The 17,500-nt window shown below is 47.8% G+C and overlaps 2 protein-coding genes across 3 annotated transcripts in view; one reads left to right on the forward strand and one right to left on the reverse strand.

Moving 5' to 3' along the window:
- Positions 1-373: 373 nt before the first annotated feature.
- LOC311327017 (exosome RNA helicase MTR4-like) lies at positions 374-4,723 on the forward strand. The gene is made up of 4 exons (XM_084460015.1): positions 374-424; positions 510-672; positions 2,104-2,208; positions 3,146-4,723. Exons 1-4 carry the CDS (start codon positions 377-379, stop codon positions 3,196-3,198), a joined length of 369 nt encoding a protein of 122 aa, XP_084316141.1. The 5' UTR covers positions 374-376; the 3' UTR covers positions 3,199-4,723.
- Positions 4,724-4,788: 65 nt separating this feature from the next.
- Positions 4,789-17,500, reverse strand: part of plpp1a (phospholipid phosphatase 1a) — a 15,823-nt gene continuing 3,111 nt past the window's right edge. Inside the window, exons 2-6 of one of the 2 annotated variants that reach the window (XM_084460089.1) lie at positions 13,357-13,508; positions 10,345-10,631; positions 7,468-7,525; positions 5,707-5,883; positions 4,789-4,990 (exon numbers count right to left, since the gene is read on the reverse strand). In XM_084460089.1, the coding sequence (XP_084316215.1) occupies positions 4,874-4,990; positions 5,707-5,883; positions 7,468-7,525; positions 10,345-10,631; positions 13,357-13,508 (791 nt within the window). In that variant the 3' untranslated portion in view covers positions 4,789-4,873. Of the gene's footprint in view, positions 4,991-5,706; positions 5,884-7,467; positions 7,526-10,344; positions 10,632-13,356; positions 13,509-16,693; positions 16,849-17,500 lie in introns of both variants that reach the window. The other variant, XM_084460088.1, reaches the window with a different exon arrangement.

Below are 17,500 nucleotides of genomic sequence, written 5' to 3' on the forward strand. Positions count from 1 at the left end.
CCCCCCTCCCCCCCCCCTCTCCTCCCTCTCCTCTCCTCCCCATACACTCCTCATCTCCTCTCACCTCCTCCTCTCCCCATACACTCCTCATCTCCTCTCACCTCCTCCTCTTCTCTCTTCCCCCTCTCCTCTCCTCCCTCTACACTCCTCGTCTCCTCTCCTATCTTCTCCTCTCCTACCCCCTCCTATCTTCTCTCCTCTCCTGTCCTCGTCTCCTCTCCTCCTCTCCTCTTTTCTCTCCTCTCCTACCCCCTCCCCTCCTCTCCTCTCCTCCTCTTCTCTCTTCCCCCTCTCCTCTCCTCTCCTGTCCTCGTCTCCTCTCCTCCTCTCCTCTTTTCTCTCCTCTCCTACCCCCTCGTCTCCTCAGGCCAGTGAGATGCCCAAACTGACCGAGCAGCTGGCTGGACCCCTCAGACAGATGCAGGTAAACCGCTGCCCCCCTCGCCTCTCCCACACTTACACGTCGCTCCCCGCACCTATTGACCCTTGACCTCTGACCCCTCCCCCAGGAGTGTGCCAAGCGCATCGCCAAGGTGTCTGCAGAGGCCAAGCTGTCGGTGGACGAGGAGACGTACCTGAACCAGTTCAGACCCCACCTGATGGACGTGGTCTACACCTGGGCCAACGGCTCCACCTTCGCCCAGATCTGCAAGATGACCGACGTCTTCGAAGGTACGCCGGTCCCCCTGGCTGACCGCTAGCTGGCTTGGTTATTTACTATACTGACCGCTAGCTGGCTTGGTTATTTACTATACTGACGGCTAGCTGGCTTGGTTATTTACTATACTGACCGCTAGCTGGCTTGGTTATTTACTATACTGACCGCTAGCTGGCTTGGTTATTTACTATACTGACCGCTAGCTGGCTTGGTTATTTACTATACTGACCGCTAGCTGGCTTGGTTATTTACTATACTGACCGCTAGCTGGCTTGGTTATTTACTATACTGACCGCTAGCTGGCTTGGTTATTTACTATACTGACCGCTAGCTGGCTTGGTTATTTACTATACTGACCGCTAGCTGGCTTGGTTATTTACTATACTGACCGCTAGCTGGCTTGGTTATTTACTATACTGACCGCTAGCTGGCTTGGTTATTTACTTGCCAAGATCTAAACCAGCCATGGATTTCCTGAATCTTTCTTTCTTTCCTTCCTTCATTCTCTCTCTCTCTCCTGCCCCTCTCTATCCCTCCGTTTCAAAGGTCATGTAAAGTTTCTCCTCTTCCTATGAACTGGATGACCCTGAGGAAGGGGGGGGGGGGCAGAGAGAGTGTCTAACTAGCTAGGTGAGAGAGGTCAGGTGGTACAGGGTTACTGGAGAGGGAGTAGAGGAGTGTTCTAGAGGGGGAGGGAGGGAGGGAGGGATGGGGGGAGGGAGGGAGGGGGGAGGGTGTGGTGCTGGTAGTACCAGCTGGTAGGGATCTGATGCAGTGATACCAGCCCCTCTCTGCTCTGTTTGAACTGATACTCCTGAAACATCAGAGTTGGAATCCATCTCTGTCTCTCTCCTGCTCTCTCTCTCTCTCTCTCTCTCTCTCTCTCTCTCTCTCTCTCTCTCTCTCTCTCTCTCTCTCTCTCTCTCTAGCATTCTCTCCCTCCCCCCTCTCTCTGTCTCTAACTCACTAAGCCCTCCCTTCTCTCTCTCTTTCTCTCTCTCTCTCTCTATGGCCACTGCTGTGTAGGCAGTATGATATTTTCATCTCCTGTCTGTCTCTGATTCTCGGTGTATATATTTGTATTGATCTACAGGTAGTATAATCAGGTGTGTTTATTGATCTACAGGTATAATCAGGTGTGTGTATTGATCTACAGGTAGTATAATCAGGTGTGTGTATTGATTCTCAGGTAGTATAATCAGGTGTTTGTATTGATCTACAGGTATAATCAGGTGTGTGTATTGATTCTCAGGTAGTATAATAAGGTGTGTGTATTGATCTACAGGTATAATCAGGTGTGTGTATTGATTCTCAGGTAGTATAATCAGGTGTGTGTATTGATTCTCAGGTAGTATAATCAGGTGTGTGTATTGATTCTCAGGTAGTATAATCAGGTGTGTGTATTGATTCTCAGGTAGTATAATCAGGTGTGTATTGATTCTCAGGTAGTATAATCAGGTGCATGCGTCGCCTGGAGGAGCTGCTGAGGCAGATGTGTCAGGCGGCCAAGGCCATCGGCAACACGGAGCTGGAGAACAAGTTTTCAGAAGGTTAGCCCCGCCCACACACTCCTGCTGAGGGTTAGCCCCGCCCACACAGGACTCCTGCTGAGGGTTAGCCCCGCCCACACAGGACTCCTCCTGAGGGTTAGCCCCGCCCACACAGGACTCCTGCTTAGGGTTAGCCCCGCCCACACAGGACCACTTCTAGAGATGGAACGGTGTGGAAATTTCATATCACAATTATAGTGACCAAAATTATCACGGTTATCAGTATTATCGCAGTATTGTAAAATGTGCGGAGAATTTTCTAAAACTACCGATTCTCACACTGAAATAATTTCAACAAGTTTTATATTGAAAACCCCAAATGAAATTGGCTGCACTTTTTTTTTTTGCATAAACATTAATTGATGCTGGACAGTATTTGCAGTGAGTTTTTCAAAAGCGGGGCTTTAAAACACGGTTTGAATGATAATTTTATCACGATAAATGTAATCAAATTTAATCATTATACCGGTTATCGTTCCATCCCTAACCAGTACTGAGAGTAGATAGACCTGCAGCTGGATGGGTTCACATTTCCACCACAGTTTTAAGCAGTTCTAGAATGTCTGCAGTTCTAGAATGTCTCTCTGTTCTAAATCTGGAATGTTGGAAGATCATGATCAAATCTTCGAACATTCCTTTCTAAAGCTGTGTAAAACGGTTGTAGTATGTGAAGCTTTACAGCTTTAAGAGTCTTCAGCCTCTCGCTGACCCAGACTGGCCGATACGGCCCCTGGAACCGCTCTGCTGAAGCTACTACTGCTACCGATGCCTGTACCGGGAGACTGCTATTATAAATAAAATACATTCATCATGTCATAATATTACCTTTATAATTTCCTATAACTCGTCAACCCCTTGATAATACCCACCTCGATAAAATGGGTGGAAAGTGTGTGTGTGTGCGCGTTCTCATGCATCTTTCTCTGTTCCTCTGTAGGCATCACCAAGATCAAGAGGGATATCGTATTCGCCGCCAGCCTTTATTTGTGATTGGTTGTTTGGTGCTGGTCCTGATTGGCTGTCGTGTTGTGAGATGTTTGTTAGTTTGTATGTTCCATTAGTCAGTTCTTCCATTATGGCGTCAGAGGTGGAACCACACAGGACACTTTTCTTTTATTTTCTTATTTTCTTTATTTTTATTTGTTGTCAAGGTAACAAACAAATGGCTTCTTCATTGTTTAGTTTTTTTTCCTCCATCGAGAGAGTGCAACAAACGGCAAACGTGTACATAGTTTTAACAGTTTTAATTAAAAAAAAAGTCTGTATAGCGATTACTTTATACATACAGAATACAGATGATAAAAAAGGTGTTCCGTGTCGTGGTTATTCTGTCTCGTCTGCGTTGCTGCAGGTTAGGTTCTGGGCCACACACACACACACACACACACACACACAGGAAGCTGAGCTAGCGGCGTAGCAGCAGGACGGCGAGGCCCTGTCCAGTTACAACCTCCCCGTCGCATCCCCCTGGGGCGACTCACTCTCCATATCCATCCGCTTAGTCAGGGCTTAGTAAGGCTCGCTTCCAGACAAGGCCAAAGTATTTATTGGACCCCAAAACATAAGTATCTAGCCATGCTTCGCACACCGCATCCGGATATACTGTAAGCGAGCATCTGATGTCGTCCGCCTGGGGGCTTTTTTGCACTTTCTCTTCCAACTCTACCTCTGGAAAATGAGGAAGAGTCCCTCTCCCCCCCCAAAATAGTCACAACACAACTTCTTTCCTATATCAGTCTTTTACTAACGAAGATATCCACTGGAATTTTTTCCCCCCATAGATGGATTGAGATCTAACGTCCGTGAATATGCCTTATTGGAGTAGGGCCTACACATGACTCGGCTATGGGAAACTGCATAACATGGGGGCATCTGAACTAGATGATGCATTTTTTGCAAGAAAACTAGGTTTTATTTATTGTGCCGGCTCCGGGTTCGAGTTCAAAGAGCAGATTTCTGACCAATGAAAACAGTTTGGAGGTGCGATGGGGTCTGCGAAACGAGCAGGCGGTTTTCAAAGCGAGCGAAACGTTCGCTCTGTTCGCCGACGCACCGAGCTAGTTGGGACACGTCTATTAAGAATACTGGAAGCCATTCAATTTTCGCCCACTCGCTTTTCTCGCTTGGTGTATGTTAAGGATTAGGTGTCGCACCTGCGTAACCGTTCTATCCAGAGCAGGAAGGAGGGTGTATTTCAGGGAGAAGGATGAAGAGCAGCAGCCTGAGTCTGTATGGAGGAGAGGTTGTCACCCAGAGTCCAGGACTAGTTCCCCCACCCTTTCTAGACCTCAAGCCGCGAGAGTGAGTTCCCCAAAAGCTCGGCAGCACTCGGATCACCCTGACTGCCCATCGCCCTACATCGGACCGGAAAGATGGTCTTCTCAGTGGTGGAAAGCTTTTGAGAAACTCGCTTGGACACACTTCCAAAAATACAACTCTTACTGCGCCTCGGTCAGCATGGAGGTATAGCTCTCTTTTCGGCCGAGTGGACTCCAGGTCGGAAAGCACAAAGCAAGGTTACATTCACAGGTCCCCCACCCACCCCACCCCACCCAAACCCCCCCCCCTCCCACAGTGGTATGACCCTTTAGTGGGTGCATGCAGTATAGTCTTCAGCACAGCAGGTGTGTGCCATATACATAGTTCCTTCCTGGCCTATCCTAGCTTAGGTGGGGCTGTCGAAGTGGTTCCCATTGGTCGTCTCCTGTAGTGTGGTGTGGGGAAACTCCGCCTCCTTCTGTGGCTCCACCCGCTTCTTGAAGAAGTCTGACACAAAGAAAACCTGCAGAGAGCGAGGGAGACGGTTTAAATGTCGTTTCCCTGATTCCTTGTGTCCTCTCTACATTTCCAGTCAGTATAGCAGATGCAGACTAACGGTGCGTTCCAGTTGCCTTGCCTTGGGGCTTTTCCAAGTTCTCTGGCAGAAATGTAATCTACGAACAACTGAACTGAGATTTCCACTTGGGGAAACTCAAGTGGAAAACCTCAAAATCAAGATGGCTGCTCCGGCAAACAATTTAACTTTGTGCACTTAAGTGAACATAAGTGCGCGGGCATCAACATTAAGTGAAAGCTGTAGCATTACTGTTTGAGCACGTATGTCTTATGAGCACTTATGTCTCATTCAATCAAAATACACAGGTTCTATGAGTGGACAATGCTGCTATGGTATTTGTATGTGCATACCGCGCAGTGCGGTGTCATCAACTGGCATTGCTAACAATGGCTGACTTGGCTAGAACTTGTATTGCTAACAAAGATCAGGCTAGTGTGTGTTTTTTTCCCGGCTTGTTTCCAGGAACGCGGTCGGGTGTGATGTCATTACTAGCTCCAATTTCCCACTTCCCAGGCAACTGGAACATAAGCTAGTCCTAGAGAAATGAAACATGTCGGAGATTCTCCAGTGAAGATGAAGAGGGTAGTGGGCGAGATGAGAGAGGACAGGACAGAGGAGAGACACGGAGGACAATAGGACCAGCGAGGCGAGGAGCTACTGACCACTAGGATGGCCATGAGCGCCCCCTGTAGGAGTCCAACCAACACGTCGCTCCAGTGGTGTTTGTAATCGGACACCCGGGACAGCCCCGTGTACACGGAAGCCGCGATCAGGAAAAACTGGATCGTGGGCCGCAGGAGCCTCGCCCAATCAGCTTGCAGCCTGGCTTGGATGTAAAGCTGTAAATTGGGGAAATGAAAAATGGGATGTTAAGTGCAGCCAGTTTCTACACTCTCACAGTTGTGCCATACTCCCCGTCTTGTGATGCGTGTGGCCTCGACCGATTTTGAAGTAGGCTCGTGGAAAACCATGTGTTGTCATCGTCTGAAACAATGTGTCATTTGTTGTCATGTCTAAAAATAGATGATCTTGTCTTGTCATGCCTTCTAAAGCGGCTCAATGGTAGGTGTGGTGCGTTTTGGTGTGGAGTTTCTGCGTAAATTAGTTCCACGATTGCTCAATTCGAAACCAAACAATCATGGTGGCTCTCAAGGACCAGTAGAGCCCGTCCCCGCGCCTTAGTTCAGACTTGCCCCTCTCTCCCTCTGACGTAACCGGGTCTGGAGTTGCGAGGGCGGCCACTCCTTCTGTTGTCCTGTTTTCCACAGAGCCTTTTTAATGGTTGCTTAGAGATGTCGAGGCTGCCAGACGCCTCCCTTTACTGCGGCGCCCTGTTCCCTGTGCTCCAGGACTTTGTCTTTGTCTAAGACAATGATACGTCAGCTGAGTCACCGGGCTGTAATGATAGCCCTAGGCTGTACAGCTAGCTAACTTGGTTGTAAAGCTAGTATTGGGGGGTGTAAAAGCCATTGCTGGATTGTAGAAGTTAGCCTTGCGCTGTAAAGACGGTTCTGGACTGTAACCAAGACTAAGTTCCACTGATTGTCACACACCTGAGTGTGTGAAATTTGTTCTCCGCGTTTGACCCATCCCCTGGGGGAGCGGTGAGCAGCAGCGGCGGCGCCGCGCTCGGGAATCATTTTGGGGATGTAAAGTTGGTGCTGAGCTCTAAAGCTAGCCATGGGTGGTAAAGTGATGGACATGGGTCTTATGTCCTAAACAGTTGGGAAGTTATTCTTCTTGTGTGTACTTGCTGTGTTACTGTAGGCTTCCCCCTCAGCCATGGGAAAGATGCTAACGCTAAAGGGGCTAACGGACGCTGGTTTTCCGGCAAGAGTCCTCAAGGAATACCGCGTGTGTGCGTGCGTACGTACGTCTGAGTAAATATCACCATAAAACCCTGTTTCCTGGTGTGGTGGGGTTTCCTACTGATTAACAGAACAGAAACTCCTGACACTAAATGGCGCCACCGTTTCTGATAGATTGGAAGGTAGAACCACGTATCGGCACGGAACCGACCCTAGTCCACCCTGACGATACCAACAGGAAAACTACTGGATCAATACCGATATCACGTACAGTATAGCAGGTCGGTTCACTGATAACAAGTCTGCACAGTAACGACATTGTATTGTTAGAGTTTAACATGTTTTTTGAATGATTTTTCACGGTGCCCACCCACATCCATTGTATGACCAAAACGGCGGTAGAGCAATTCAGACTTTCTCAAAAGTGCTAGTTTTGTCAACGTTTTGATCTGAACCATTGTATATGATCATAAGTAACCTTAAAACAGGGCTAAACATGCATTTTCCCTTTACTACTCCTTTAAGCGCCTGATCTACATGGACCTGGATTGATTGGAAAACAGGCTGACTGACATGTTGAGTGCACCTATCGGTGTGTAGTGGGCGGGTACTTACCGCCAGGAAGAGCATGCAGTACATGGAGAAGGAGGAGTGGCCAGAGTAGAAGGACAACCTGTGAGGGACGAAAGAGATGCATTATGGGTAGCTTCGGAATATGGATCGACAACAGAGGGAGGAATCATATGAGACCCGTTGTTTTCACTGTACACAGCGCGTGCGCACACACACAAACACACACACACACACACAGGACATGAGATCAGCTGACACACATGGATAGGGGAAGACTGACACACACGGGGACAAACTGACGCACACACATCCTTTTTTGGGTGACATGGTTTGTCCTGGAGGAGATGTCCGTTGATGTGTGTGTGCTGAGAGCGTTGGCGGCGGGGGGGGGGGGTGTGTGTGATGTTGAGACGGCGGCGGATTAAAGGGTCCGCTCCTCCCCATCCTGCTGGCTCCACATACTTCCTGTTTACATGAGCAGCGCTGCGCTGCCTAGTGAGGCCTCCGCACCATGATGACTGATAACAAACACACCCTCTAGAGCACCCACACACACTCTCTCTCTCTCACACTCGCACACACAACACTCTCATACACATACACACACACACACACACACTCAGACATACATACACACTCTCTCTCTCTCTCTCTCTCTCTCTCACACACTCATACACACACAACTCTCATACACATACACACACACAGACATACACACATTCTCTCTGGCTCTCTCTCTCTCACACACACACAACACTCATACACGCACACACATACATACACACACCCTCTCTCACACATACTCATACACACACAACACTCTCATACACACACACACTCACACTCTCTCTGGCTCTCTCTCACACACACACACACACACACACATATACACACAAAACACTCATACACACACACACAAGACGGTCCATGTGTTGACAATAGTTATGGTTGGGACATACTGACCCCTCCCTCTCGACCAACCAGCCCTGTCCCACAACTACACAGATCTCTAAAGGTCTGTGGTCAAGGAAAACACACACACACAGATACCAACACACACACACACACACAGGCAGGCCAAACCAGATAGAGGCAGCTGAGTCAGGAGAGATGAGTCAGTTCCAAAGCTCCACTCTTCAAATCAATAACTGGTATCTCCACAAGGTCTGGGCTGTAGGGAGGACGCCAAGCTCAATCTACGACAGAAAGAGATCCAGAGATCTCTCTCTCTCTCTCTCTCACACACACACACACACACACACGCACACCAAGGACATGACGCACAAACACAATCTTTTTCCACACGTATACAGGCACACCACACACACACACGTCTCTCTCCACACCACTGTGCGTACCTACACACACACACACACACACACGTCTCTCTCCACACCACTGTGCGTACCTACACACACACACGTCTCTCTCCACACCACTGTGCGTACCTACACACACACACACGTCGAGCTTTGACGGCGGGCCCTATCTCCCAGAGGGAAGCGCTCACGTTGCAGAAAGACGACCCCGAGGTTATTCTGCCCTGCTCTGCTCCGCCACGGATCTATTCTATTAATGACTGCCAGACCGGGGCCGCCATGCAGGGGGCGGGGTGTGTGGGTGTGTGTGTGTGTGTGTGGGGGCGTGGGCGCGCCCCGCTACCATGGGAGACCACCACCTACCCACGTAAACATGACCTTCAGGGACCAGCAGGGAGACGCCCATAATCAGACCCCAACATAGCCAGCCCCAACCCTCTAGTCCCAACTCTCTAGACCCAACCCCAACCCTCTAGTCCCAACCCTCCAGTCCCAACCCTCTAGTCCCAACCCTCTACTCCCAGTCCCAACCCTCTAGTCCCAACCCCAACCCTCTAGTCCCAGTTCCAACCCTCTAGTCCCAGCCCCAACCCTCTAGTCCCAGTCCCAACCCTCTAGTCCCAACCTAAGATCCAGCCCCAGCCTAGCCCTGAATCTAGCCAGCTCCAGCCCTCTAGTTCAGCATCACAGGGGTTGACTGGCTCATCTGGATCTTGAGCCATGAGAGGTTTGTGTCTCTGTCTGTGTTAATGACTCTGTAACTGGTCCAGGCCAGCATGATCACAATAACTGGACATACTCCCTTCCTTCCTTCCTTCCTTCCTTCCTCCCCCCTGCCCCTCCTACTTCCTTCTGTTCAGAGCTGACAATGGTCTCTTATCCCATACTGATTATAGAAAGGCACTCAAATCCAAGGACTTTTATTTTTTAGTTAGTCTTTCTAGGAAGTGACCATAACTTGTAGGATTTGATGGACCTCCCTTCATGGACCAGTAATGACTGTTGGTTACCATGGCAAGCAGACCTCTGCCAACCAACCAACTGACCAAACCCCCCCCCCCACGATGTTTCAAAACAAACGCACCTGTAACAGCAGACCTGCACTACAGAGACCTCTAACCCCCTCCCGAGTGGTTTCCATGGTAACTGGACGCACCTGTCCTCGTTGAGCATCCTTTGCTGTTGTTGTTGTTGACGACCATCGTCTTGTCTCTGTTATACCTGTACTGTTGAGCTCTGAAGCTGTACTTGTTTCAAATGACTTTCAGTTCGACTAAAGTGTTGTCTCTGAGACAATCAATCAATCAATCAATCAATCAAAGCTTTATTTGTATAGCGCATTTCATACCCAGCAACACAATGCGCTTTACAGAGAACAAGGGAGGAGGGCATACGACCCACTCTCTACATATTCCAGAGGGAAGCAAAAAAACAGTAATCACCCAGGGGCCAGATAAGTGAGCTGTAAAATAATTCTTCCCTGACCCCTCGAATAACTCAGTCATAACTGGAGAACTGTGTGTGTGTGTGTGTGAGAACGTTCCGGAGAGATGGAAAGCAACCGTCGCTTCCCCCCTCACGGGTTTCCCATTCCACCCACCTGCCCTCGTTGATCAGCCTGGCGTCCGCGCCCGTGCAGGTGAAGTCCTCCACGTACGCCTCCAGCGTGCAGTTGATCAACCGCCAGTTGGGCTTGCACACGTCCAGGAAGTGAGGTCGCAGCCGACCGATCGAGTACTTGGCGATGTCCGTGAGCGATTGGCTCATGGCGGCGCCGAAGAGGAAGGTGCCGATGGCCTTGTAGACGCAGGCCAGGTAGCTGTTGCTGAAAGAGGACTTGGTATTGATGCGTTTTAGATAGACTGAGAGGCACTCCCCAAAAATCATCTGCCGGGACAGGAGACAGGACAGAGGTAGAGGTTAGTGTGTGTCGTGGTTGGACATACACAGTATATATGAAGAGTTCATTTGCAAAAACAGGTATGTGCATTTTGATACATTTTGATAAATCATTTTTTCAATCAAATGTCAACATTAAATATCAATTTAATTACAGTTGGGTTGTTTTGATTAAATAAAGAAGACTCTTCTTTACGTAATCAAAACCATCAAACTAATTTAATTGATATTTAATGTTGACATCTGATTGAAAAAATGATTTATCAAAATGTATCAAAAGCACATATGTTTTTGCAAATTAACTCTTCATATTCATAACCACACCAATATCAGTATGTGATATAGCAATGAATCACGCTACAAACAACAGTAAAGTAGGATGATATGAATGACAGTTAAAGGTGTTTCTGTGTAAAAGACCCTGACATTAAGAAGGATTGTCCACTTGAGTAACTAATACTTATACAGCTCAAAACCCCAGACGGAATCAGTCAAATTGATTGATTGGTTGATTTCAATTGAACAGGTCGGGGGGTGTGTGTGTGTGTGTGTGTGTCCGTGTGTGTGTGAGAGAGAGAGAGGATGTTCAGAGAAGCAGGTGGAGAATTTGGGGGTTTTATAAAGGGGAATCAATGCCAGTGGTGCTTCACAATGCATTCAGCTTTACTGCAGAAAGGATAAAACAAACTCGGTCTGAATCACTCAACCAGCAGAGCAGGACGACAGCGGCCATGACACCCTCATCTGGAGGATAATCTATACTCATCTCTCATAGTACTCATAATCTATACTCATCTGTCATATTACTCCTAATCAAAACTAATCGCTCATTACTCAATCTATAAGAATCTCTCATAGTACTCATAATCCTCCTATACTCATATTTCACATTACTCATTAACTATACTAATCTCCCATAGTACTCATAATCTATATTAATCTCATTATTTATATTTATCTGTCAGATTACTCATCTATATGAATGTCATATTACTTATAATCTATATTCATCTCATGACTTTTACTCTATATGAATCATATTACTCAATCTATACTTGTCTCTCAAATCGCTTATAATCCATACTCATCGCTCATATTACTCTTAATCTATACTTATCTCTCATACTACTCATTACTGAGCACTCTCTCACTCTTACTGGTACTACAGTAGGAATTGTCTTATTAATAAGTGTTAAAGTCGCACTGAAACGGACGTTTGAGATCATCTAACTTCCGTAGTTTGACGTATTTCCGACGCAAACAAGCTATGAGGGCGGGACATGCGTTTAGAGGAATTTGAGTGGAACATTGACAAGTGGACGGGTTTTAAGAACTTTAGACAGATTCCATAGAAGGATAGCGTTGATTGACGGGTGGATGTCCTGAGATTATTGGCCTAAAATCTAAGGTACCTGTTGTCGTCATTGCACGTGACCTACCGTTTTCCAGGAAGTAAGAAATTATATACTTTGATATAAGATTACAACAAAAGTTGAATTTTGTAATTTGTTTGGCATACATCGTTGAATAGGTGAACACGATGACTAATTATGTGAACCAAAATGGGACAGAATGCTTTTTTCATTTCAGTGCGACTTTAAACTTTGAAGGTACAGTGTACTGTTCAAATAGAGCTGGTATGGTTTCTTGGGTCAGAACTGGAACCCTGTGATCGTGGTTTACTATTGGATCACCCTGCTAAGTGTCTTTGTGACTGGGGAGGATGGAGGACTGTATAGGAGTCCCTCTGCTGGGTGAGGACAGGGTGATGGACAGGGACTGTCTGGACAGGGGGACGGTCCTCGGCTTTTATTCGTGACCTACGGAAGTGTTCACACGGCCTGTGTAGTCCCTCTGCTCTCTAACACACTCTAACTCTCTCTCTCTCCCTCACACACACACACACACACACACAGCCCTCAGACAGAGACATATTATGCAGAAGTCAAGTCTTTGTGTCAGACTCGGAAAGGTCAATGTGGGTTTGTTCCGCCCTCAGACAGAGGAAGAGAGCAGCGTCTGTCTGGATGAGGGCCGGTCAGAGACGCTCTGTATCTACAGCACAAAGGTCAGCTAACTGACCAAGAGCGGACACGTTTCACCGTGTGTGAGAGGCAGCGTTCCAAAACCGTCGGGATAATATGGTCAGACGGGACTAACCTGACCTGATGAAGATCCATTGGGATCAAAACGTTGCTCAATAAAGTAGTCGATTAACTACCGGTCTGCGGGTTTATACCTACAAACTATAGCTGTGTTCGGAATCGCTCCCTCGTTCCCTCACTCCCTATTCCCTATATGGGGTTCACCATGTAGTGAACTACCTAGGGAACGGAGAAAATGTAGGGTACATGCGCTGTTCCCTGCAAATCAAGGTGAATTGTGGGTAATAAATAGTGGACTTTGTAGGGAATGAAAATTCTGTGGAGAATTCGGACACTACAAACAAAATGGCTGACGCCCTATATAGTGCACAGTGAATAGGGAGCGATTTCCGAACACAGCCTATGACTTATTCTTAACCCAGCACCCATTTCCTGATAATATCCATATTATACATCTCCTAAAAGTGGTTAGACAGTTATGACACAGTTTCCACACACAACACGGATGCACAGAACACATGCGTTTACCACACGGAGGAGAGAGAGAGGGGAGGAGGAGGCGGAGAGGCGGCGAGACGGAGAGAGGAGGGGTGCGCAGGTGCACTTACAGTGAGCACCGTGACGGGGATCATGACTCCGCCTAATAACTGATAGGTAATGGTGTCTTCTTTTAGGGGGAACTTGATGGAGTCGTCGCTACAGAAAAATCCCCGTTTGAAGGGGTTGTGTAGAAGTGTGAGTGTTGCGAACGGGAGTCCGGCTAGCAAAATGCAAGAAGAGAAAAACAGAGAACGGGTTAGAAAAGCACACGGTCTCCGCCGACAGCCCTACCCACAATGCACCGCGGCAAGACTGCGAGAGAATGGGAAGAGTGCGATTTTTAGAGAGGAGGGGGAGAGAGGGAGGAGAGGAATGAGGGAGATGAGGAGAGAAGGGGAGAGGAAGGAGGGGAGAGGGAGATGAGGAGAGAGAGACCAGCGGAGGAGGGGAGACGGAAGAGATGGAGGACAGGAAAGAGGGAGGCATCTCCTCCACGACTGTCAGCAACATGAGAAACGAGAGATTAACATGGCGGTCGGCGTTGGCACGGCAACAGTCACTTCCTTCCTGTTTGGGAGGTGGGGGATGGGGGGGTCTTGAACGGAGGGGACACACCCAGGTGACGTAGAATCCAACACCTGGAGGGGAGCCAGTGTCACATTAGCTCCCGTCTCCCATCAGAATACGCCACCCTAGAGTCGGTGGCGCTTGCGTGTGCGTTACCGTCGTGGCCGGCGTTACAGCGCGAGGGGGGTGTGATTGACGTGAAAACAGTCCGATGAGAGGGCGGCCATTTTTACTCTTACGTTTCACTAAACCTTCCCTATCGCTTCTCTGCTCTCTCGTTTATTGTCCCTCCAACCTGTTTGTTCTACCTCTTTATCTCTCCTCCTTCCACCTCCCTCCCTCTCTACCTCTCTCTCTCCCTCCCTCTCTCTCTCTCTCTCTCTCATTACATGACCCGTTTCCAACTGACGATGGGAGGTAGTTGGAGGAGGTTCAGCTCGCAAGCGCAGTCTCAGCCAAGCGTGCCGACGCAACGCCGCCATCTTGTCAGTGAGATAACACGTCAATAACATGTGGGTTCGTGAGATTACATGTTAATAACATGTGGGTTAGTGAGATTACATGTTAATAACGTGGGTTAGTGAGATGACATGGTAATAACATGTGGGTTAGTGAGATTACATGTTAATAACATGTGGGTTAGTGAGATAACACGTCAATAACATGTGGTTAGTGAGATTACATGTCAATAACATGTGGGTTAGTGAGATTACATGTCAGACACAGTTGCTAACATGTACGTTAGTGAGCTGTAGATTGAGACTCAGATATTACAGAAATTACAGACCACCGGCACGGGATTACTGACTGATTAGTCTACAGACTCAAGACTGTTAAAGCCCTGTCCGTCTGTCTGTCTGTCTGTCTGTCTGCCTGTCTGCCTGCCTGCCTGTCTGTCTGCCTGTCTGTCTCTGTCTGTCTCTGTCTGTCTGCCTGTCTGCCTGCCTGCCTGTCTGTCTGCCTGTCTGTCTCTGTCTGTCTGTCTGTCTGTCTGTCTGTCTGCCTGCCTGTCTGTCTGCCTGCCTGCCTGTCTGTCTGTCTGCCTGTCTGCCTGTCTGTCTGCAGTGGTCCGGGTCATTATCAGGACTCAGCACAGACAGGCTGTCAGGGTCTCAAACACACTCTCAGGTATCGGATCCTCACACACACACACACACACACACACACACACACACACACACACACACACACACACACTTTCCCTTCCTCTAAGGGACGGACAGTGAAAGCTACATTGTGAAGCACCACAGTTCGATAAGATAAGAGATACTGTACATTATTATCTTAATAATAGATACTGTACATGGAGCTGAGGTTCAAATTATGAAACAGTACTAATGTTACCATGAAGAGGACAGTGGGTCTGGTGACATGGAACAGACCATGACAAACAACAGCTTAGAATGAGGTCTTGAATATATTTGTGTGTGTGTGTGTGTGTGTGTGTGTGTATGTATTTCATCACAGTTAAAGACGGTCAGTCATTGATACCACACACACACACACACACACACACACACACACTAGTTAAACGTCTGCCATCAACTCTGGATGGCAGACAATATCTAGTGACAGGAGGACATGGACTCTCCTAAAATAGACACACACACACACACACACACACACACACACAGGTCATACTGTGCCAGCCCTGCTGTCTCTGTCATTCCTCAAACGGAATCTGTATCAAATCATTGCGTTCCTGAGGAGTATCCATCTATTTCAGGACAGAGAGAAGCTTGTGTGTGTCTCTACCGCCGCACATAAACACCGGCCCTCAAACTGCTATTAAAAACATTTCTAGTTCCAAAACTAAACAACAAAATGAGTCTGCTTCCACTTAACAGTAATCAGGTTTTAATATTTTTCGTTCCAACAACAATTTATAGCTATTTGAGATTAAAGTAATTTTAGTCCATTCACGCTCTACCCAACAGTCTAACTGTCAAACGGACATGCAGTGGATCTCATGTACTGTCACCAGCTACAAGTGTGACGTATCCAACCCTTCTGTCTTTAAAGGTTCCTTGGTAAGGAACATAATAAACAGCTTGGCCATAGAGGGTTGCCAGGTTCTCTAATATTTTAAACCCCCTCTATGACCTCCTTTCCCCTAAGCGAGTGTCTAAATATAAAGACTTCCTCACTGATGGGAGTCTGAAGGCATATATTTGATACCCTAGATGGACACACACACACACACACACACACACACACACACACACAGGTATATGTTCCTCATTCAAGAGAACTCATGTAGTTGTACAGAACTAGTGTGAGTTTCTCGGAGCGCTGTGTGCCGTCTGTTCCTAAACTCAGTGGACATCCTCCCTAACGCCCGCACCCCCCACACACACCCCCCCAGAGACCTACCCAGGGGGTCCGGCTCACACTCACAGCTGCCAATTGGGCATTGTGAAGCAGCAGCTGCTGCTCATTGGTCATTTATCCTGAAGAAGCTTGTTTGTTATTGGTCAATGAAAGGTGCATCTGTTGTTGGAACGAGGAGTTCACCAGACATGTAGAACTTTCAGCTGCTTATTATTCATAACATTATTAAGACTGGTTGGTCGAGAGCATGAGACCTGGTCAAAACATCTCCTTCGTTCAAGACTAGCCTACTTAAAATACCTGATTCAGCTATATTGATGCATCAAGCTTTGCCCTTTTTCCAGATGGTTCCATTGGCTAGAGATCCAAATCATGAGTAGCATTTTCAGCGGGTCTAGTATTTTTTGAGTGGAGTCCCCCTGGGTATACAAGTTCCACAGCTAATGTCTATGTATGTAGCTAGTTGTCAGACAAGTCTAGTTGGGCTAGCTAGCGTTAGCTACTCACACAGCTAACGGGCAGGCTGAAGCCCACGGTGTAGAGCACAGTGGACGTGATGGTGCTGTGGTGGAAGGGGTAACCGATGCCGTCGTCATGACAGAAGAAGCCTCGCTGGTAAGGGACGACCTTACCCAGTTTAAAGGCCGCCAGGGGCAGGCCCGCTGCCGAAGGGAGAAAGGAAGGGGTCAAGGGGTCAGGGGTCAAAGATACAATGATACAATCCTCTTAAATAATACTGAAGTACACAAGTGCACACTTGAGAGGAGAGGAGACATTAATAAGTTTCTAGGAGGCCGTCCTCAGTCACGCCTCCTAGCATTACATCATCGCTGTGAGAGGAATGACAAAGAAAAAAAAACATCGAAATAAACAACAACAACAGTGACCTCACCGGGATAAATATAATGACAGTTCTCCACAGGGGGCACTTAGACCCAGAATGGAGCGATTACCTCAGCGCTGTGCTCACATTAGCATTCTTTATAGAAAACACCATAAAGATAGCATATCATTCTGATAGGTTGTGACAGTCCAAAGTACGAGCGTACCCCTGCCATCTGCTCTCTGATTGGCTGGGCCTTGATGGGAAAAGGATGGGTTTGTTCATTCATGTCCAAGTTGGAGCCTGAGGCCCTTTAGGGACAGAGTACAGGTCTGTTATGTCACACACACACACACACACACACACACACACACATCCGCACACACACACGGTATATATTGTGTATCCATGTCCGTATCTGGGACTTTATTGTCAGCTGTGCGTCGCTGCTAAACTGAGTGACGGTGACAGCTGAGTAGGTCTGGAGCAAC

This window comes from Borostomias antarcticus, assembly GCF_949987555.1.
Source record: "Borostomias antarcticus genome assembly, chromosome: 30".
Taxonomy (NCBI): Eukaryota; Metazoa; Chordata; class Actinopteri; order Stomiiformes; family Stomiidae; genus Borostomias; species Borostomias antarcticus.